General features: G+C 43.7%; 2 protein-coding genes across 5 annotated transcripts in view; both read right to left on the reverse strand.

Moving 5' to 3' along the window:
* LOC125461545 (tumor necrosis factor receptor superfamily member 5-like) overlaps positions 1–16,485 on the reverse strand; it is a 39,573-nt gene extending 23,088 nt beyond the window's left edge. The window contains exons 1-3 of one of the 4 annotated variants that reach the window (XM_048550464.2): positions 16,061–16,485; positions 6,304–6,388; positions 3,697–3,822 (exon numbers count right to left, since the gene is read on the reverse strand). In XM_048550464.2, the coding sequence (XP_048406421.1) occupies positions 3,697–3,822; positions 6,304–6,388; positions 16,061–16,117 (268 nt within the window). In that variant the 5' untranslated portion in view covers positions 16,118–16,485. The remainder of the gene's footprint in view (positions 1–3,696; positions 3,823–6,303; positions 6,389–16,060) is intronic. The other 3 variants (XM_048550466.2, XM_048550463.2, XM_048550465.2) reach the window with 3 other exon arrangements.
* Positions 16,486–19,395: 2,910 nt separating this feature from the next.
* LOC125461507 (tumor necrosis factor receptor superfamily member 5-like) overlaps positions 19,396–24,363 on the reverse strand; it is a 29,685-nt gene continuing 24,717 nt past the window's right edge. The window contains exons 7-9 of the mRNA XM_048550365.1: positions 21,614–21,724; positions 20,738–20,775; positions 19,396–20,198 (exon numbers count right to left, since the gene is read on the reverse strand). Of these exons, the coding sequence (XP_048406322.1) occupies positions 20,076–20,198; positions 20,738–20,775; positions 21,614–21,724 (272 nt within the window). The 3' untranslated portion in view covers positions 19,396–20,075. The remainder of the gene's footprint in view (positions 20,199–20,737; positions 20,776–21,613; positions 21,725–24,363) is intronic.

Here is a 24,363-nt window from a genome sequence, read left to right on the forward strand (position 1 = left end):
ATGGATGCCAGAACATGGAATAAATTTTAAGAAGATAAACAAATTTTTAAATAGTAATGGTTTGGAGAGTTATAGAGAGCAGGCAGGAAAGTTAAGGTCAAAGTGAGATCAGCCATGATCGTACTGAATGGCAGAGCCTACTCCTGCTTCCAGTTCCAGTCATAGAGATGCACAACACGGAAACAGACCCTTCCGTCCAACTTGTCCATGCCAACCAGATATCTCAAATTATTCTAGCCCCATTTGCCACTACTTGGACCACATCCCTCTAAACCCTTCCTATTCATGGGCCTATCCAGATGCCTTTTGAATGTTATAATTGTATCAGCCTCCACTGCTTCCTCTGGTAGCTCACTCCATACACGCACCACCCTCTGCATGAAAAAGTTGCCCCTCAGGTCCCTTTTAAATCTTTCCCCTCTTACCTTAAATCTATGCCCTCCAGTTTTGAACTCCCCAACCCTGTGGAAAAGACCTTGTTTATTCACCTGATCCATGCCCCTCAAGATTTTATAAACCTTTATTAGGTAATCCCCCAGCCTCCTACCCAATGCCCCAGCTTATTCAGCATTTCCCTTTAGTTCAAACCCTCCACCCCTGGCAACATCCTTGGAAATCTTCTCTGAACCCTTTCAAGTTTCACAACATCCTTCCTATAGTGGGGAGACCAGAATTGCATACAGTATTCCAAAAGTAGCCTAACTAATGTCCAATACAGCTGCAACATGACCTCCCAACTCCTATACTGAATGCGCTGACTAATAAAGGCAAGCAGACCAAATGCCTTCTTCACCATCCTGTCTACCTGCAACTCTACTTTCAAGGAGCTATAAACCTGCTCCCCAAGGTCTCTTTGTTTGGCAACACTCCCCTGGACCTGACCATCAAATGTACAAGCCCTGCCCTGATGTGCCTTACCAAAATGAAGCACCTCACATTTATCTAAATTAAACTCCATCTGCTACTCCTCAGCTTCGATCAAGCTCCCATTGTACTCTGAGGTAACCTTGTTCATTATCCACTACACCTCCAATTCTGGTATCATTTGCAAAGTTACTAACTATACCCGCTATGTTCACATCCAAATCATTTATATAAATGGTGAAAAGTTGTGGACCTAGCACAGAACCTTGTGGCACACCGCTGGTCACAGGCCTCCAATCTGAAAATCTGCTGTCCACCACCACCTTGTGTCCTCTACCTTTGAGCCAGTTCTGCATCCAAATGGCTAGTTCTCCCTGTATTCCACGTGATATAACCTTGCTAACCAGTCTACCATGAGGAACCTTTGAGGTTGCCTTAACCCTATTTGCCAAAGCTATCTCATGTCCCCTTTTTGCCCTGCTGATATCTCTCTTATGTATACTCCTACTGCCCTTATATTGCTCAAAGCCTTCACTCAATGTACATTGTCTATGCCTGACATATGCTTCCTTCTTTATCTTGACCAAAACCTCAATTTCTCTAGTCATCCAACGTTCCCTACACCTACCAGCCTTGCCCTTCACCCTTACAGGAATATATTGTCTCTGGACTCTCGTTATCTCATTTTTGAAGGCTTCCCATTTTCCGGCCGTCCCTTTACCTGCGAACATCCAATCAACATCTGAATGTCCTTGCCTAATACAATCAAAATTGGCCTTCCTCAAATTTAGAACTTTACCTTTTAGGTCTGGTCTATCCTTTTCCATCACTATTTTAAAACTAACAGAATTACAGTCGTTGACCCCAAAGTGATCTCCCACTTACACCTCAGTCACCTGCCCCACCTTATTTCCCAACAGTAGGTCAAGTTTTGCATCTTCTCTAGCAGGTACATTTACATACTGAATCAGAAAATTTTCTTGTTCGCACTTGACAAATTCCTCTCAATCTAAGCCTTTGACACTATGGCAGTGCCAGTCTATGTTTGGAAAGTCAAATTCCCCAACCATAACCACCATATTATTCTCATAGATATCCAAGATCTCCTTACACTTTTGTTTCTCAATTTCTCGCTGGCTATTGAGGGATCTGTAGTACAATCCCAATAAGGTCAACATCCATCTCTTATTTCTAGCTACACCCAAATAACTTTCCTGGACGTATTTCTGGGAGTATCCTCCCTAAATACAGCCATAATGTTATCCTTAATCAAAAATGCCACTCCCCCTCCTCTCTTGCCCTCCCCACTTTCTATCTTTCCCATAGCATCTATATCATTAAGCTGCCAGTTCTGTCCATCCCTGAGCCAAGACTCTGTAATTGTTATGACATCTCAGTCCCATGTTCCTAACCATACCCGAGTTCATCTGCCTTACCTGTTAGGCCTCTTGCACTGAAATAAATGCAGTTTAATTTATCAGTCCTACATCGTTCGCTACTTTTTTTCCTGCCAACCCGGACTGTTTGACTTGCTCTTTTTCCCCAGCTGTACCGGTCTCAGACTTATCTCTTTCCTCACTAGCTCCGTGGGTCCCATCCCCCACCTTTACTAGTTTAAATCCTCCCAAGCAAATCTCCCTGCCTGTATATTTGTCCCCTTCCAATTCAGTGCAATCCGTCCTTCTTATACAGGTCATTTCTACTGCAGAAGAGATTCCAATGATTCAAGAATGTCAATCCTTCCCTCATGCACCAGCTCTTCAGCCACATATTAATCCGCTCTATCATCCTATTCCCACCCTCACTAGCTCGTGGCACTGGGAATAACCCAGATATTACTACCCTCGAGGACATATTTTTTAAATTCCTGCCTAACTTCCTATATTCTCTCTTCAAGAGTCTCATCCTTTTCCTATGTCTGTTTCTTACATTATTATACAGTTCTCCTTGCCTGTGAACAACCCATCATCTAAAGTTTTCATGGAGGCCTATATCCTTCATTGGAAACTGTTTATCGATTTGGCAAATTAAACAATTATTTTATTTTCTTTCTAAGTTATTCCTTAACTGTGCCCACGTGTTTGTCTGTGTGTGAGTGTGATTTATGATTTTAAAACATGCATTTTAAATCATAGATAATAATTAGATTAAATTGTTACTTATCTGTGTTCTGCTAAAGTCACATTATTAATAATAAATTGTTAACTTTTGTATAAGTCATAAACTAGGTATCCAAGGTCTGTCATTTGTAAAGTCTGGTTAGGAACAAATGGACATTTTTTTACAAATTCAGTGCTGGTGAGGCTGATTTGGTTTGACTTGCTTGCACTGAAATGGAACATACGCACACAAAGACACATGCACCTATGCAGACACCCAAATTAACAGGAATGTGCACACACACAATGTAAAATACAGTGGCACACAAGTACGGGAGCACGACTACACACATGCAGGTGCGCACACAGACACAGGAACATACGCATACACATGTGCATATACACAGAAGCACACACGCACACACACATCAGTAAAACCATGCCAGAAATGTAAGTAAGCAGAAAACTAGGGAACACTATTTGGACCTAAGACAACAAAATGTGAGGCTGGATGAACACAGCAGGCCAAGCAGCATCTCAGGAGCACAAAAGCTGACGTTTCGGGCCTAGACCCTTCATCCTCCTCTCTGATGAAAGGTCTAGGCCCGAAACGTCAGCTTTTGTGCTCCTGAGATGCTGCTTGGCCTGCTGTGTTCATCCAGCCTCACATTTTGTTGTCTTGGATTCTCCAGCATCTGCAGTTCCCATTATCTCTGATACTATTTGGACCTACTTGGATCACAGTATGTATGCCTCTGGCAATGATCCGCCAAGTTCCACTTTGACTGATACAGCCCCTCTTCACAGGGGCCACATTCAGTGTCTTTCTGTACTGTGCATTTACTGCTCAAAAAGGTACCTGCAAGATAAATACCACAAATACAAATTTATTGCACAAGGAAGGCAACTCTCAGATCTTGCACAAATCTCTTCCACAGACATGAATGGATTTTGACACTGTCTGATGCAAACAAATCTTTGGTCATTTATGTAGAAATAAACCTCTCAGCAAGTTTTTCGATATCAATTCTGTGGCAATTTCAACCTGTATAGAAAATATTCAAAATCACTTTATAGAAGAGTGGAAAGGTAATAGAAAGAGATAAGGGATTAAACTGTTATGCCATGGGAAGAAAGAATTTGCATTTAAATTGCATTTTCCTCAAGGTGCCCCAAATGGAAGAGTGTGGAAAGTTGACATTGGTATATTGTAAGAAACACTGCGTCTGTTTCAACTGAACTAAATAGCCTCTCACTGTTCCATCTTTCAAGGCAAAGCCCTGAACAATCAAAGTCAACCTGTCCGAATTGAAATTTAAACAAAGCCTGTTAGTTGACTGTCAATCATCACTGCCTGTGCATTCTCCAGATCAACACCTTCACCAATCAGACTGCACTTGCCAACTAAGCAGCAATCTCCACTCTTCAAAATAAATGTTGATTTTCCCATTGAATTGGTATTTTCTTTTTGAAAATTGTCCTGACCAGTGCAACATCAAAAGCTTTGACAAAATGTGTCCTTTTACAGCAAGACGCAAGATAATTTGTGTTGATTGAGTGACAAAACAAAAGCTAGAATACTGCTCAGTTCTTCTTATTGATGGTGTTGAATAACTTTTCCATCTACATGAGAAGGTCACCTCGGAAAACTTTAACATCACTTCTGAAATGTGCTCTTTTGACAGGCTAGCACTGTATTGTACAAAGGTGCCAGCACAGTTCTGTGCTTAAGTGAGGCACGAAGTCACAACCATCTGATTCAGAGGCAAGGATACTCCCCACTGGGCTACAGCTGCAGACTAATGGAGATGGGGTGGCTGGAAACTTCAGCAAAAAAAAAAGTCAGCTTTGACATGTTTGAAGATGGTAAGAATGGAGAGACCATTGACTAGACAGTACACCATGATAACAAGAAATTACCCCATCAGTTTGGAGGAAAGAGAGTGGAGGATGCAGCAAATAAAAACAGTAAACCCGAAGACAGGGTGATAAAATATCAGCCTGACGATATATGTACTTTCCAACATTGGAAACAAGCACCAGAACCATGGCCAATCTGATACCCCCTAACCCAGAGTTGGCAACCTATCACAACCTCAACTGAGACAAAGTAAAGTCAGTGCAGGTCAGCAACTGACCCAGAAATGAAATCTAGGAACTTCCTGACCTCCTCAGCTCAGGTACTCACTCACACAACTCAATCTGCTTTCAATTTATTCTTAGATTTCTGCCCCTTCCTTCTCCGACCCTGAGAGTGCAAAAGATACCATTAGTTTTTCAGCACCTGAGACAACTCTCTTCTTCACATGTACATCCGGCCATTTGGGAATGGAATCAGGTCTTCACACTCAAACCAACAAAAATCGAGAATACTGTTCCCTCAAGGACTAGGGCTTTCAAGATGTAGATCAGAGCTTTCCAAAGTTACGGTTTAGAAATCAAGTGGAGCCATGAATCCAGGCTGTGACTGTTGACAGATTAACTTGCTATGAAGGTTATCACACCTGAACTGTGGATTCACTAATCTCCCAGCGCAATGCAATGCTCAGGACTGTTCATCAAGCCTGAACCTGGTCCCACTCCACAGCTCAAAGCTGAGCTTGGTATCACCATGTCATGTTTCTCAAATTTGGTTCTTACTTTGTCATCTGAACACTCAGATCAGTTCTACCCGTTCAGACACCAACCAACTACTCATCCTGGAACTCCCTGAAGTACAATATATAATGGATGAAAAACCAATAACTTGGCTCTTATGCAATGACATTGATCTGTACTTTTCCACTGAATGAACAATAATTTTCAAAAACAATCTCCAAAACACTGAACTAATCTCAGAAAATAATCTCATATAAATGCAAGGCAATCTTCTTAGGTAAATGAAGAGGAGGCTATTTGACCTCCTAGGTTTTTCTATTAGAACCTTAACTCAGCATCACTCTTCCTACATCCAACTCTACTGATTGGAATCAGCAAGTCCCAACCATTTTCCCTCTGTGGCTCCATTTCAAGGCTTGAAAACTGTCACCACCCATCAATAAGACTGGTCAGAGTTAGGAGAAGAGTTATACACTTGGTTAGAGCTCTGCTAGTACCAGAGAGTTTGCAGGCCTACAGGTTCAGCTCATGACCCCACTTGGGGTCCCAACCTCCCACTCTGGGAAGCTCTGAGCCATATGTTGAAAGCTCCCAGCCTTTCAGTGGGCAGTATTCTCGATTTTTATGGATCTGTGCGTTTCCTGATTCCGTTCCCAAAATGTCGATCAGTGGCCCAGTTTATATCCCAGTTCTCTTTCCAGCAACCCGCCCCAGTATTCTCCATCATCAATTCTGGGCTTACCCGGTGGACACTTGGCACAGCAGCGGGACAATAGTGAGTACTGTGTGATATTGTTACATTTGGCGGCAGACTCACAGTGGTACAGCTGAAAACAGAAAGACAGACAGTGAACCAGAATTCTAACTGCATTGCTCATCCTACATAGTGTTCTGTGGGAATGAAAGATTAATTCCCTGGACAATGAAACAAGCAAGTCCAGGAGAAAAACAACAACAGGAGAAATGAAGTGTATCATATGCAGACGTTATTTTGTTTACACACTTTTATTTAGCTGTAAAGAAATCAGAAATGGATCAAAATTGGTTGTTTGAGCAAAGATCAAAAAAATCTTTCAATCAACTAACACTGTCACAGAATTGCAAATACACACAGTGCACAGCAGGCCATTCAGTCTGTCAGACCACTGCTGTCTCAGGAAAGTGCCATTTGTGGATGAGTGATGGCTTTCTCATTACCATCAAAGTACCCAGTATAGTTTTAGGCTCATACAGCACAGAAACGGACCCTCTGATCCAACCAATCCATGCCAACCATTATCCCAAACTAAACTAGATCCACCTACCTGTGCTTGGCCCCTATCCCTCCAAACATTTCTTATTCATGGACTTATCCAAATGTCTTTTAAATGTTGTAACTGTATCTGCATCCAACACTCCCTCTGGAAGTTCATTTCACACAGGAATCACTTTCTGTGTAAAAAAAGTGGCTCCTTCATGTCCTTCTTATTTCTTCTTAAAAATATTCCCTCTACTTTTGATCTCCCTCACCCTATGGAAAAGACCATTGCCATTCACTTTCTCCACGCCCCTCATAATTTTATAAACCTCGACAAGATCACCTGTCAACCTCCTACACTCCAATGAAAAAAGTCCCAGCCTATCCAGCCTCTCCTTTTAACTCAAACCCTCCATCCCTAGCAACATCTCAGTATGTCTCTTCTGAACCCTCTCCATCTTAATAATGTTCTTCCTATGACAGGGTGACCAGAACTGCGCCCTGTACTCCAGAAGAGGCCTCACTAATGACCCATACCACTTCAACTAGATGAAGGAGCTGTGCTCTGAAAGCTTTGTTTTCAAATAAACCTGTGGACCATAACCTGGTGTCATGTGACTTTTGACCTTGTCCATCCCAGTCCAACAGTGGCACCTCCACATCCTGTACAACCTCAACATAATGTTCCAAATCCTCTACTCAAAAGCCTCAGCAATGAAGGCAACCATGCTAAACACTTCTGAGCCAGCTCAGCAGCTCTGGCAGAATGGGTGCAGAGAAATCAGAGTTAACATTTCGGTTTGTGTGACCCTTCTTCAGAACTGTTCTTTAGGAAGGAAAACTGGCCTACCTGTGATTCCAGACTCACACCAATGTGGTTGACTCTTAACTGCCCTTTGGGCAATTAGAAATGGGCAATAAATGCTGCCTAACCAGTGAGGCCCACATCCCACGAATGAATAAAATGTCAAATTTAGACCTCTTTCTTTTTTAAATGATTATGCCAATTAATTCTTGCTAAAGAATTGTTTATAAACACATGAATTAGGAGCTCAAGTAGGCCGTTCAGGCCCCCAGGCATATTCCACCATTCGATAAAGTAATGGCTGATCTTATCTCTCCATCTTCCTGCTTTTTAAGAGTCTATCCATCTCCGACTCAAGACCAAAGATTCTGCTTCTACAGCCTTTTGGACAGGGAGGTGATGGCCTAGCAGTATGATAGCTGGACTGTTAATCCAGAAACCCAGACGACATTCTGGGGACCCAGGTTCAAATCCCACAATGGTAGATGGTGGAATCTGAATTCAATAATTATCTGGAATTAAGAATCTAATGATGACCATGAATCCATTGTTGGAAAAACCCATCTATTTTGGTAATCTATGGAAGGAAACTGCCATACTTACCTGGTCAGGCCTACATGTGACTCCAGACCCACAGCAATGTGGTTGACTCTTAACCTTCCTCTGGGCAATTAGGGATGGACAATAAATGCTGCCTAGCCAGTGACGCCCTCATACCATGAATGAATAAAGAACAAAACAATTTTAAAGACCTGCAACCCTCTGTAAGAAAAATCTTCTCTTCATCTCTGTCTTAAATAGGTGACCCCTTGTCCCAGAATCTCCCACAACAGGAAACATCCTCTCCACACGCACTCTGTCAAGATCTGTCTTGGGTCACATATCAATCAAGCCACATCTTACTTTTTTAATTTCAATCACAGAAACCCCACAGAATGAGGCCATTCAGCCCAATGACTCTGCAGTGACACTCCAAACAGCATTTCACCCAGACTCAAGCCTTCCCGGTAACCCCAGATGGAGTTTTTCCCGTGGCAAACCCACCTAGCCTGCACATCCCTGGGCGCTACAGAGCAATTTTTAGCATGGCCAATTCACCCCGACCTGCACATCCTTGGACTGTGGGAGGAAACTTCAGCACCCAGAGGAAACCCACACAGACTTGGGGAGAATGTGCGAGCTCCACACAGACAGTCACCTGAAGGTGGAATCAAATCTGTGAGGCATCAAAATTAACCTGTGTCCCTCCAGCATTTAATATTTGATACATATTAACATTTGCAATAGTTGAGGAAGAGGAACAGTTCTTGTATATATTGTTTCTACAGCAACCCACCCGCAGCCATGCAGCTGATCACCACGGCTAACCCCAGCTTCCCACAAGAAAACTAATGAGGATGTTTCTGTGCTGCTTTATGTTACTTCTTGTTACTGAACATGCCAATGTGTTCCAATGTCTCCTGAAGCTCATCTCCAAACCTAGACACTTCACATCATGTACTGATGATAACTGCTGCGGTGGCTTCCCTCAAGGTGAATATATCAGTGGGAGAAGTGGAGTTTGCAAGCGAGTACTTATCTCATAGCCTGATCTTGCAGTGGTTACAAACTCATATCAGAAGGAAGTTAGAGACTTTCAGAACTGCTAACACTCCTGCACAGGATCTGAGTGTTTATACATACAGTATCAACTAATGTCAACCGTGTACAAGTGGGTCATTCACCAAACACAGTGGTTTTGGAACCACCACCAGCACCTCCACCACCGTCTTTTAACTGGACAAAGTGCTGACTTTTCATGTCGACAAGCATTCTGACAGCATGGAGATAACAGACAGATCGAGAGAGGTAATGGCGAGAGCGAGAGGTGGGTATAAAAGAGCATGAACATTGACACCACTTGTATGGATATACTGGGCAACCTTATAAGATAATGGGAACCTTGGAGCTCTCCAGAGAGACACTGCAGAGTTGAGAAGAGAAATCATGACGACAAACTGACATAATGAAACAAGGGCAGTGTCACTGAGTCAGGCACTGGGCGAGTTATCTTGAAGGAGAATCACAGGTTGACTGTGTCAAAAATTCTAGAGAAGGTGACGATGAAAAATCTAAAGGGGCAGTACCTGAAGATAGAGAACTGTAACATGCTCATGCTCACTTTGAACAACTTCTCCTTTCACTGCTTTCACTTTCTTCAGGTCAGAAGAGTGGCCTTGGGTACCTGCATGGGCCCTAGTTATGTCTGTCTCAGTGTGGGGTACATGGCACATTCTCTGTTCCAATCATACACTGGCCCACACCCACAACTCTTTCTCCAGTATATGTGCTATATGAACTGGAGAAGTTTATCAACTTTGTTTCCAATTTCCACCCTACTCTCACATTCACTTGGTGCTCCTCCAACTCCTCCCTTCTCTTCCTTGATGTCTGTATTTCCATTTCTGGGGATGGGCTGGCCATCAATATCAATCACAAACCCACTGACTCCCAGTTATCTGGACTATACATCCCCACATCCTGCTTCCTGTAAGGACTCCACCCCATTTCTCCCAGTTTCTCCATCTCCATGATATCTGTTCTGATGGTGCCACCTGCCACTGGGTGGGAAGGGGGCCTCAGAAATGTCCACCATTTGCTTCATCTGAGGATTCCCCACTGCCATAATCAACAGGACCTTTAGACAAGTCTGAGCTATCTTGCACTCTTCGGTTCTTATCCACTCTCCACCCTCATTAGCAGCGATAGCGTTCCCCGATCCTCACTTCCCCCCAGCAGCCTCCACGCCCAAAGGATAATAAGCCACTATTTATCTGAGTGTGGTGGGATGCCATGAGCAGATGCATATTCCCCTCCCGTCCTTCATCAGCCTTCTGCAGGAGCTGTTGTCTCCAGGACACACTAGCCCACTCCTCCTGCACTCCCAATACCTCTCCACATCGGCAACTTCATCTGGCATCACAGAAGGTGTAGTACCTCCCTGTTTACTTCCTCCCTCATCTTCATCCAAGGCCCCAGACACACCTTCTAAATGAAGCAGTGCTTTATCTGGACTTCAGTCAACCTAGTCTACTGTATTCGCTCCTCACACTGTGGTCTCCTCTACATTGGAGAGATGAAGTGCGAATTGGGCAACCGATTTACAGAACACCTTTGTTCCGGCCACAAAAATTGGCACTGGCTTTCCAGTTGCCTGCCACTTCAACACACCAATATGTTCCCCGGCCAACATCACTTCCTCTGGCTTGCTGCCGTGCTCCAGTGAAGCTCAGCGCAAGCTGAATGAACAGCATCTCATTTTCCATTTGGGGATCCAGCAATCTTCAGGGCTCAGTAGTGAGTTCAATCCAGTTAGGGCCTGAGCACCTTCTGCTGTGTCCTTTCCACATGCCCAGAGATGTGTGCTACTCAGGGGGTAACCCTTTATGGGGCTGGGGGTCTGGGGCCAAGATCAGGAATGCCCCTTCTCCCCCACCACAACCTAAGCCCACAACGGGACCACGAGCATATTCCTGGAGTATATGTGACTGTGGTGCCAAGCCACCACTTCATTGGGCACATAAGAGCCTCAAATCTTCTAAGGGCAAGAGGCTGTACACCATCTCCCCAACACTGGTAAAAGGCCACCTAATTTACCTCAGGACTGCTGAGATACAAAATCAACCAAATATGCATTTGTACAGAGCCTGGATCAGAGCTCACACGAGTGCAGTGCTCAGGTCTGAGGTCGCCTGCCTCAGGACCTTGGACAGGAACCAAAACATGGTCAGCAGAGCCCTAACAGATTAATTCAGGAGAACGGGGTTCGTAAACTTGGCTTGTATACTATTGTCTCACAACCTTATTCCTAATAAACGAGTGGTATTGATTTGTGAAGGGTCAGTTGATGCCAAGTGGCCATCTGAGGGGTACAACATGAAGCACATTGGCTCAGTCCAGGAGGACTGATTCGGAGAAGTGGTAAGATAGCAGTAATGAGGAAGGAGTAACAACAAATTGGCTCTTGTTTTGGGTCGAGACAGACTTCTGAAAGAAGTTTCGCAGCCAGTTACTAGGGGACACCTGAAATACAAATGAATATTTATTGTGTAGATTTCCCATCCTCATCTCCCTCTCTCTTCCATGCTCGAACCCGATGCCCATCAAGCTAGTTTTGAGACAAGGCATCAGGGTGATGGCTCCAGTCCAACACAGACCCACTTCCACCATGGACATGTCTTACCACATAGCTGACTAACATTAGTGCTTTATCCTAATTAATGCTCCCTTATTAAACAGCATAGTTACTACACCCTATTGCCCAATAGGTTCATTGACATAGCTGGCGTGACTGAACTTGCATTTATGCAGCAGCTTTCAGAATGTCTCAATGCATCTCTCACACAATAAAGGGTTCTGAAATGCATTTGTTGTAGAAATGTAATAAACGCTGCAGTCAAGTGGTGTGAACTTGACAAACAGCAATAAACTGGATGATCAGCTAATTTGTTTTAGTAACAATACTGGTTGACGGATAAATGCAGGAGGATGTTGGCTAAGACGGTGGAGATCATGTTCTTCCTCAGAATACTGTCATGGAATCTTTCACATAAAACTGAAAGAGGAACTAGGATTCAGTTTAATGATTCATCTAAAAGGCAGTGCCTCCGACAATGCCCAGCTCCCTCATCACTGAAGTGATTTATCAGCCTCCATAATGCAGTCAAATCTCTAGAGCATGACTTGAGCTCATGACTTGCTGACTCAGAGGTAATGGCATCTTCAATCTAGTCAAAGCTATTACATCAATGGAGAAGATAATAACTCATCATGTGCGATACAAACTGATAATTGAACACCATGTGGTGGATGGGTGTGGAACCAGGAGATTTGCAACAGGTTTGCCACTGAGGGTGGGAGCTGAAAGCAATCAACATCCAGTGGACTCGGGGACATGGGAGAGCAGGCTGGTCTCAAGATATGAACAAGAGGAATGCAGGCAATTAGAAAATTGGCAATAGCTGACAAGTAGTTTCATGGGATTTGACACAATGCCAGGAAAACTGAAAAGTAAATCTGAATGCAGTTCACAAGCTAGACCTCCAGGCAGAGCCTTTGTTTTACAGTGAGCTACATTACATTTTTATGACATGGAACACCATGAGTTTTACAAGTGCAGAAGGATATAGTCTACAACTCAAGGCGGAAGCTGAAGTATAGCTCACCTAAGGCATGCTAAAATAAGGAGCTACACTGAGAATGCAGCGGGATAGGAACTTGTTATGCTTGAGCTGTTGGTGTCTCACTGTTGCATTCAAGACTAATCAACACAAAAGTCTGTGTTCTGCATTTCCAAAATTACAGTATTCTGAAGGAGGGGGGAAATGTTAGGTTTTATTTCAAACATTGTGTGTGGGCACACACTTATTAACACTTCACATTTGCTACATTTTATTTGACCATCCTAACTCTTAGCATTATGGAAATTGAAATGCAACTTGCATTGAATAAGTACTGCTATTAATCATATTCCTTTCGGGACTGAGCAGAAGCTATTGATTGGTGCTGTATAACTGCCCCAGCTCTGGTAGGGCATGGGATTCACATCCTTGTGAATGATGAATTCCTAGATTCGTCTGGCACTTTGGACAGCCGAAACAATAATGCATTTTGGGCCTCAGAGGATGGTGCATTGTGATCTACTCTTAGGAACACTTGCATCTGTTTGCATTACCCAGTGACAATAGCATCCATTTACATAATGTTTGTAACATAACAAAAAAAATCATGGCACTTACACTGTGGGCTTTCAGACAGTCACCCGTGCACAGAATCGATCCAGCGTGCATGGCTTTATCAGGCAGCAGTGCCTGCTCAAAAAGGCAATGAGCCAGGAAAGCCATGCTAAATGCATTGTGCACAAACTTGGTTAAAGGGACAGGTTTTGAACAGATTCTCAAATGAGAACACAACCATTTCAAGTTAGAATTCCAGGTGTAGAACCCTGAGGTGAAGGTCCTGCCACATTCAGATAAGATGAAGGGAATGGACACGCCAAAGAGGCTTACTTCAGACAAATGGAATATTGGGATGTAGACTGAAGATTCTCAGAGTATTGCATAAAATGTCAGGACAGCCACTTAACATCAGCAAGAACAGAAGGAGAGACGATGGGTGTTGCGTACAGCAGTTAGTACCCAAAGACATTATCAGATAAGCTCTGCTTATCGGGATATAATAGATAGTCCCTGGGAGGAGTAAACTAAAGTGTTCTAACGTGTTCTAATATGTCAAGGTGTGATTGTTATGATACAAAGTCCTTGTAGCTAGCAATAATGCATACTCTTAAATTGACTCTGATGTCTTGCAAGAGACCATTACATATCTCCAAAGTAACACACTAATTAGCAACATGTAACAAACCTTTGCTGTTCATCAAAATTAAGCCTATCTTCTATTGTGCAGGCATCATTCTCCTCACAGTATCAGGAATGTAGATTTAAAACCAAGGACAAGGATTGCTGGCAGTGAATCTACCAACACTACTCAGCTACACCATAACGACATGGGCACTCAAAATTATAATAATGGGCAAGGGAGTCTTTGGGGAATACAATGTGGGCATGACTTTTTTAAAGTTTGCAAGTGTGAAAGAGCAGTGGGTAATGTTAACTTTCGATTATGTCATAAAAGTGGTGATGACTGATCAAAACTCTTAATTCCCTCTTTGTTTAATTTTCCACAATGGAAAACTGGAAGAGATGTTTAACAGTTGGTTAATCCTGTATTACCTGTATTAGACTATCATACAAAGTTGAACATACTCCTGCGGACTCTGGAAATGACAGAAAATATGTGTGAGCATTTCAGCACCAGGCACACAGAGTTGGGAACCAACGGACAATGTTGCTGAGGTGGAACCAGGCCATCCTAATAATGGGTAGAGGAGGGGATTTGAAACTGAGCCTAGGATTGAACAGAAAAACAGAAAAGTAGGCAAATGGACAACTGCCCAAGATAACGGTGAGGCTTGTAATATAAAGTGAAGGGTCTGGGGCAGTAACTGAACGTTGAATGAGGGAAGAAGGGGGTTCATGAAAAAACAGGAAACATGAAAATAACATCAGATTCATTAGCTTTTTCAAAATATCCTGAAAACCCGATTCAACATAACTGCACAGTCACACTGCTTAATGAGTGATTATATAATGTGTAAATGTGTGAGTATTATAAATCATATATAAAATGTTAAAATCTTGTGTAGACCAGCTGATTCCTGTCCATGAGCAATTATTATAGTCAATTATTTTTTGGTCAGATGTTTCTATCAACTGACCGTTGTAAAGTGCTATGTCAACTCTCCCACCATAATCTGGCCAATAGGCTGCACAGTGAAGCATGTTATTTAAGTGTTTCTCCTACACAGAGAGAGAAGTTATTCACCATTACTTGGGATGACGTGCTGATAATCATGAATTGAACCTACATTCGTGTCCCGTGTGTTCATTACGAACCTGCTCGACCAATCTCCAGCATCCAGACAAGCACCTAGTTTGTGCTCTGGATTCATTCCTTATTCACTCCTTTGGACTCAAAGTCAATTCACTCAAATAATGCACAATTTATTTTTTCAAGTAAACCAGCTTCCCGCATTGCCAGCATTCTCCCCAGTGTTGCAGCCAATATTCATCACTAAAACAACTCGTTAAGTATGTGGTCACGTTGGTATTTGAGTCTGATGTGTCCAAACAGAAGTGTGCATTTCCTAAGTCACATTAGTCATTACAAAAGGGCTTTTAATTGCCAGTAAAACGCTTTGGGACACTCTGCGATTGTGAAAGACGCTTTATAAATAAAAATCTTTCCCATCTCGCAGCCGCCTGAATGTCAACATGACTGAAACCAACACACTCCCCTTCTCCTTGTATTTAAATACACCTCCGGTCTCCATTTCAAGATTAACCCGAATCAGGTTTTGTTAAATGGGTTTAGAGATTACATTGATGCACAGCTACGTCAAAGGGTAGGGAACATCAAAAATTATGAAGGTCATTGATTATCAATTGTATATCACTGCCCAGCGATTGCACCCTGTCAAATGTATATCACTGCAGGGTTTGAGAACACAGTGATGACATTTTTCTGCTGTCACTGGAATTGAACCCTGACTATTTGCAGTGTTGGAGTAGGGGTCACTTCTGAGCTCTGCTGGGCCATCCTGAAAAGGCCTGCAGCCAAGGCCAGAGAGTAATCCAGTTTTCCGTGCTCGGAGCTCGGGGCCCCACTCTCGCTGTGCAGCACCTCCCGGGTCTCTGTGTCTGCGGAGAATGTTACTCAGGCACCTTGACCGGGGGAAATTACATTGTAACCTCAGAACTATCCTCCTCCCCTTCTCATGAATCCTAAAGCCTCGTAAACACAAAACAATAGCCTCTGGTTTCAACGATCTCCTCCGGACACACAAACAGAAATAAAAACCTGAATCGCCTGCAGGAACAGCCAGAGATACCGCCGCACTTTCATTCTGCATGGCATCCGATTTCCCAGCCGGAAAGATCTGATCCCTGTCTTTGAACGGATCGCATCTCAGTCACGTACACTCAGTCCCAGTGAGGATTTGGATTTGGATTGGGTCTGGGGAGAGAGAGCGAGGCCTGGACTTCAGCTCCGAGCTATTCCCAAGCACGATCCGGGTCGGACTGGCTTGTTGGCCGGAAGGCGGAATCAGAAACGCCGAGGAGGCGTCCCATTCCTGACACGACTCGCTACAGTCTCTCTCTCTCTCTCTCTCTCTCCCACACACACACACAACCTCCCACCCTATCCTCTTCCTCCAGGTTTACGGTTCTGAATTAGCGTTTCATTCCCAGACTGGGAAATTCGAGATTTGAAAGGGTATTACAAATGCAGAGAGAACAGGGATAGATCATTCACTTCTGCTTGATCCAATAAGTTTTTTCTCTCTCTCTCTGTTTTACCACAGATGCTACCTGACCTACTGAGTGATTCCAACCTTCCCTTCCTGCCTTTCTTTCAGAATTTGCAGCAGGCATGGTAGTTCACTTAAGTAAATATGTGATTCTCAGTTGGGAATGTGTTCATTCTCGCACCTTCGTGTGTTGCTGACACCCATATTCAGACATCAAATCCAGGCAAACACGCAATCCTGGGGTCCTGCACTGTCAGAACTGCCTTTCTACTCTTTTAAAATAAGTTGATCACCTTGAACAGTGGGGCATTGTAACAAAAGTGAAATCCAACGGTCAACAGAATTCACAAAACTAGAAATGGAAACTTGTGATTAAAAATGTTGGTAAAATATCAGGGTCGGTATTGGTGATAACGCTGCAAACCCCTGCCCACGACCCTCTAAAGGGATGGTACAGGGCGCTACATGCTCCCCCTCAATGGACACCAAAGTGCAGAGGTGAAAGGGATGCAGGTGGTCAGGCACTATGACCCCAGAGATAGTAGGAACTGCAGATGCTGGAGAATCTGAGATAACAAGGTGTGGAGCTGGATGAACACAGCAAGCCAAGCAGCATCAGAGGAACAGGAAGGCCTGAAACATCAGCCTTCTTTCTCCTCTGATGCTGCTTGGCCTGCTGTGTTCATCCAGCTCTACACCTTGTTAACTATGACCCCAGAGGTGCCTTTCTAACCTCAGATTCATCTAGCCGTATCAGGTGAATACAAAATATCATAAAGTATCATCCTGGAGAAAAGGAGGAGAGCTCTCAGTGTTCCAAACAAAATTTATTACTTAACTAACACTACTAAAGCAGGTTATTATTCATTTGGCTCTCTGTGGGATCTTGCTGCATTTCAATACCTCAGTGACTGCACTTCAAAAGAACTCTACAGGCTGTAAAGTGCTTTGGGATGCCACAGGACCTTTATAATCACAACAGAAATTCAAACCCTTTAACAGCTCAACCAGTGCCATCTGTCCTTTGGGAAGTGGACAAGTGCCATTATTGGTCCGCCCACCAGTTCCAACCAGGCCCGGTCTGTTAATATTGAATCCTGTCCTGCCTTCACCCAATCGCCATGCATGAAATCTTTTTTTTTCACAAATGAGCAATCAAGAGTGTCAATTATTGCCCATTTCAACCTTCCACTGGGAATATCCCATTCCATCCCTGTATTAGATGCCCTGAGGTCAGTTGCTGAAATTTATTGACAGGATGAGATTGGTTAACTGAACACAGACAAAAGACAATTACCTGTATGTCTCCTTGGGAGTAATGTTTAAAATGGTATTTATAAAATGCCCCCGTCATTGCCTATGGTCAGTCAATGAGAAGGGATGCTTTTACATCAAGTCCCACTCCACAGAACCAGCTAGTGGCTGGAGCCTGCAATTACACTGTGATTGTTAACTATGCAAATGAAATGGGTAATGTTGACAGAGAAATTTGCAATGATCAAGGCTGTAAGTTCATGTCCTGGAGCAACAAGTGGATGCCAAGGTGCTGTATACTGCATAACATTGCCAGACTTTACTTGCTGGATACAGCATGCATTAAATTTAGTTTAAACATTTTAATATGGGAATAGACACCTAAAAAATGACTTTAGCTACATTTATTTAAATAGGTTTGCAACTAACTCCATCCTGTTGATAGTCACCAGTGTTAAAGCATTGCTTCTCACCAATACCTACTCCCCCAAATTTCAGAAGTTTTTATGTTTATAACACAGGTTTAAAAAGTAGTCATCATTACAGTGGTCATGTCATCAAATCATTTTTTTAAATAGTGCATTGGATATTGAACGGTGATGATCCATCTTCTGCAAGAAATAATAAACTGAGGCCTCCCTGTCCTCCAAGGCTGGTGTAAAGAAATCTCATGGCATTATTCAAGAAGGATTGGATGGAATTATTTCCTGATTCCCTAGCCAATATTTATTCCTCAATTAACATCACAAAATCTGACTGCTTTGGTCATTGTCAAGTTGCTGTTTGTGGGAGCTTGCTGTGCACAAGTTGATTGCCATCTTTCCTAGATTACAATGACTGTGCTTCATTGACTGCAAGGTGCTTTGAGAAATCTAGTGGTCACAAGTAGTGCTATATTAAATTATTCCTTTTGAATGTATCTTAAAATTCCTTGTGGAATCTTGCAGCGCACGGTTTGCTTCTGCAATTCCCTGCATTTAGATTGGGGAGGCAATGGCCTAGTGTGTTATCGCTGGACTGTTAATCCAGAGTTCAAGAAAGCATTCTGGATTTGAATCCTGCGACGGCAGATGGTGAAATTTGAATTTAACTAAAACAATCTGGAATTAGGAATCTAGTGATAACCATGGATCTGTTGCTGATTGTTGGAAAAACCCAACTGCCATCCTTACCTGGTCTGGCCTACATGTGACTCCTGACCCACAGCAATGTGGTTGACTCTCAACTGCTCTCTGGACAATCAGGGATGGGCAATAAATGCTGTCTAAAAGTGACTCCCTCATCCCATGAATGAATAAAGTTAAAAAAAATGGTGATTCGACTTTGAAAGTAGATGGAAAGCACGTTGGAACATCCTAAGCTCCTGAAAGGCAATATTTAAATATTGTTTTATGGAACTGAATGTTAATAAAAGTCAGGGGTAAGAGACAAAAATGAAGAGAAGAGATAACATTATAAAAACAATCGCTAACAAAGCTTAGAACAGATGATTAGTGAAGACATTCAGCTGGATCAATTGCTTTCAGGGATCCTCCCTCATATAAACACTAGCTTGCATTCAAGGAGATAACTTGACTTCATTAAATGACAGTCAGTTATTCATTTTATTCATTTTTACAAAGTCATCATGCTTAAATCACACCTGTACACTTATCAAAATATACATTGTTCCATCAGAACCATCAGGGAGAGATGCAAAGGCACCTTTGGAGTTATACACAAGGGATCATGGCCTTAGTTATAGAACCCCCAGTGCAGAGAAAACTAAGGGTCAGAAACTGTCCATACTTCCAAACAAATTTGCAAGCAGAAGTTCAGCTTTTACAGGCACTGATGTGTAGGAAAAATGGTCTGCTTTAAGGCAGTTGAGGACAAGGACCCACAACTGGAGATTAACAGGAGGAATGGTACAGAATGTGACTTTGCTGCACTGAGGAGGAAGCAGCAATCTGATTGCAAGAGCTCAGGATCAGAAAATATTTTATCTTTACATCAAATCAGAGACGTGCTGTAGATGAAGCAGCTGCATCCATGTTCTGTCACTGAGTTAGCAGACTGTAAAATACATTATCATGGGATACTGCAGTGAAGAGGTTATTGAGGCACCTTGCCTGTGTCAATTATTCCAAGGCTGTGCAGAAATCTTTGACGCTGGGATTAGTAGGTCCATTGCTGGATGCCCATTCTGGTCTTTGCTTATGACAAAGTGATGTTGAATTCGAAGAAACCCCACAAAAACATCAGCATCATCACAATATCCACTGCCTCTTCACACTGGTGTTTGGTTGAACAGTCCTTATTAGCTGCATTTTACACAGGAAGCAGCTCAGTCCCATCCTCAGGGCTCTTGTCCTCATCTCCTGCTGTAGCTAATATCCTTCCATTCTCAGTCTTAACATGTTCCTGGACTGGTTTGGACATGTTATGACGGCACTTCAGTTTAAAAAAAAACACAGAAACAGGTTGCTCTCAATGAAATATAAATACAAAACCCAATTACATTATTTTATAAAGAGCAATTGTTCACTTTGTAACAATGGCAATACCGAACATGAAAGGTTACAAGTTTCAAAACCTGGTCTGGAGTTACCTGCGCTCCAACCAAAGAGCAATCAGGTCAGGGAGATTCAGGCAACTGATGATCACTCTTCTGATCATCCTGGGTGATTCTTCATATGATCACTCTTGGTGATCCCTCACACAATCAGTCTCATTGAGCCTCTCCCAACCCAATCACACTTGGCAATCCCTCACCTGATCACTCTTGGTGATCCCTCCCCTAATCACTGTTACCACGCTCTGCCATCTCTCAGCCAATCATGCTCCGCGGTTCCTCAGCCAATCACCCCCAGTCATCCCTCACCTGATCTCTTTCAGTGAACCTTTTCCAATTCCTATATAGCCCCGTTTGGAATACGGTACCAGGTGAACAAACTGTAGGAACTAACATTTACATACAAAATGAAACTTACCAGCCTGTTGACGATGTCCCTTATTTTGGTCCGATGTTCTGAAAGAGAGAGAAACAAAATGGAATCACCTGTGGCACTGTACCCAGCCCCTGGCACCCAGTGCCAACCCATAGTGAGAGGAGATCTATATAAAATGATGTTGGGTGTACAATGGCCTTGCACTGTCCTCTTACAGCTCCTAATTGACACCATCCACAGTGCATAATTAAGAAGACATCTGTCAATGTAAATCCCTTACAGTGTCATGAGGACATCCCATTGCACACCACAATCCCAGAAATAATAACTGACTGATAAACATGATTTTGGTGATACCTGAAAGAGGAATGTAGGTCAAGACCTGAAAAGCATTCCATTCTATCCTTCAGAGTGCACTAATGGAACGCCTCATGTCAAGCCAAAGAACTAAATGGAGCTCCTGCTTAACATTTCATCCAAAAACAAGATTCCCTGGTACTACTAATAACTTAATGGGTGATTGGAAAAACTACAGGATGGTGAGTATTGGAATTAAACATTGTCCCACTTGGGTGATAGCAGATGGTCTTCTAAGGTTGGCTAAACGCTCAGTTGGATCGAAATAGAGGGAGGTTTGATGCATATCTAGTCATACTGAATCTGCCCTGGGACTGCTTGATGGAGACAGTGTAGAGAGAACTTCAGTCTGCATCTAACCCCATGCTGTACCTGCCCTGAATGGTGACAGTGTAGAGGGAGTTTTTCTCTGTTATCTGTCCTACATTTTAACTTTGAGAATGTTTGGTATTGAATGATGAAAGCCCAGTTTCCCAGGACCAACATCTCTCATTCCAACATGTGTAAAATTAATAAAAAATAATTTAAAAATGCACAAGGTGAAATGTTTGTACTACTTACCCTTATTACTTCCAATGCATATAAAGGAAAGCAAGATAATAATAACGAGTAGTATACTAAGGAGGACAATCACTGTGAATAATCCTGCTTTCGATGGAAGTCCTGAGGTACCTGAAAAGAACCAGAGTACACAGAAGTTAACAAGATCTATGACCCCACTTCCAGTCTTTACTTCTTGCAGGAGAAGCCACATTCTCCCAGCAACCCCTAACACCATTGTAAATGGTCACAGAGTCATGTGAGTGGGAGTGCTGCGCCTTGGTTTTACCCCATTCCCTCCCTCTCATTGTGGGCGAGTGGCTTGTGTGGAGTCAGGCGAGATTGCTCACTATACACCGACTGCAATTCAGCCTTACGGAGAAGAACAACTCCTCGAGAGGAGATGGACATAGGAACACAGGATGTAGATACTTGGAGACACTGAGGACTGCAGATGCTGGATGCCGCAGTCTAAAGATGTGAGGCGGGAAAGCACAGCAGGTCAAGCAGCATCAGAGGAGCAGGAAAGTCAATGATTTGGTCCAAAACCTTTTGTCAGGACTGGGGAAGGGGAAGGGAGCGCGGAAATAAATGGAGGGGGGGAGGTGGGGATAGTGGAAGGGTAGGAGAGATGGTGATAGGTGGATGCAGGTCAGGGATTATTGTGATTGATCTACGGAAAGGATGGAGCAGACAGGTGAGTAGGAAGATGGACAGGTTAGGGCAAGTCAGGAGGGGAAGGGCTGGACATAGGATAAGGGTGGGGGTACAGGGATTTTGAAGCTGATGAAGTCAATATTCAGGCAACTGGGCTGTAAGCTCCTGAGGCAAAGTATCAGGTGTTGTTCCTTAAGTTTACATCTGGCCTGACTCTGATAGTGGAGAAGGCCATGGATGGACATGTCACTTGGAGGGTGGGAGAGGGAATTAAAATGGATGGCAACTGGAAGGTCAGGTTGGTTGATGCATGCAGAACACAGATACTCCATGAACCAGTTCCCAAGGCTGCGTTTGGTCTCCCCGATATAGAGGAGATGACATCAGGAGCAACAGATACAGTAGATCAAGTTGGACGAGGAGCAGGTGACTGTCTGTTGGATCTGGAAGGATGGTTTGGGGTCTCGGAAGGAGATGGGAGGGGAGTAGTTGGGGCAGGTGTGGCAGGGAAAGATGCCAGGGGTGGCGAAGCGGTCAGTGGGGAGTATGAAACTGGTGAGGGAGTTGCCGAGTGAACAGTCCCTGTGGAAAGTGGACAGGGGCAGGGAGGGAAATATCTCTTTCACGACAGGGTCAGAAATGGTCCAAGTGAATTTGAGTTCACGGTGGATGTTGGAAAAGTTGATGAACTGCTTGAGCTCCTCACAGGAATATGTGCAGCACCAATGCAATCATCAATATAGCGGAGAAAGAGGTGAGGGATGCTGCTGGTGTGGTTGTGGAAGAGGGACTGACCCATAAATCATAGCTCGGGCCCATGTGGGCGCACATAGCAACCACTTCGGTTTGTAGGAAGTGGGTGGAGTCAAAGGAAAAGTTGTTAAGAGTTCTGCCGCCTACAATCAGACCCCACCACCAAAAGGATATTTCGCCCCCCACCACCGTCCGCTTTCGACAGGGACTGTTCACTCAGTGACTCCCTCATCAGCTCCACACTCCCCGCCGACTGCTTCACCACCCCCAGGTCCTTTCCCTGCAACCACAGGAGGCACAACAGCTGGCCCTATATCTTTCCTCTCACCTCTGTCCAAGGCCCCAGATAATCCTTCCAAATCTGCCAGAGATTCACCTGCATTTCATCCCACCTCATCTAATGCATCCGTTGCTCCCAAGGTGGTCTCCTCTATATCAGGGAGACCAAACGCAGGCTCAGGGACCAGTTCGTGGGCTGTCTAAACTCCGCACGTATCAACCAACCCAACCTTTCGTTTACCCATCCATTTTAATTCCCCCTCCCACTCCCATGACAACATCTTTACAACTCCCCTGAGTCCATCTTTAGCCTCTTCCACTGTCAGTGAGGCCAAACATAAACTGGAGAAGTGTGACCTAATATTGTGCCTTGGGAGCTTACAGTCCAATGGCCTCAACATTGACTTTGCCAGCTTCAAAATCCCTCCACCCCACCCTATCCCACGTCCAGCCCTCCCCCTCCTGGCCTGAACTAACCTGTCCATCTTCCTACTCACCTATCTGCTCCACCCCTCACACAGACCAATCACAATAACCATCTACCTACATCCACCTGTCACCATCCCATATCCCCAACTCCCCTTATTTATTTCTGGGCTTCCCGCCCCCTTCCCTGTCCTGTCAAAACATTGACTTTCCTGCTGCTCAGATGCTGTTGGACCTGCTGTGCTTTTCCAGCCTCATTTGGTACTCGGAGAGGCCATTCGGCTCTTTGAGCTCACTCTGCTGCTTGATCAATCATGGCTGATCGAATTGTGGCTTTGACTCACACAGCTGAACCTAGCAGCTGAAGAGAAGATGTACCCTGGTACAAGACCACTGGATTCATCAGGAGAGGAATAATGGGTGAAAATTCAACTCACTGGCCACGAGATCAGTTTGCATCAGCTCCAATGTTCTTAACCAGTGTCACTATCTGACACCACTTAATGAGCACCCATCAGTAATTTGGTGTGTGATGCCTGAGATTTCAACCAATTTCAACTGGGTCTAGATCTAACTCAAGCCTATTAAATCCAGCAGCAGAAGGACAGACTGCTGCTATTTTCAGAATCTGTTCAGAGACAGATTTATGAATCAAT

Source organism: Stegostoma tigrinum, chromosome 19 (genome assembly GCF_030684315.1).
Source record: "Stegostoma tigrinum isolate sSteTig4 chromosome 19, sSteTig4.hap1, whole genome shotgun sequence".
In the NCBI taxonomy this organism is placed as follows: Eukaryota; Metazoa; Chordata; class Chondrichthyes; order Orectolobiformes; family Stegostomatidae; genus Stegostoma; species Stegostoma tigrinum.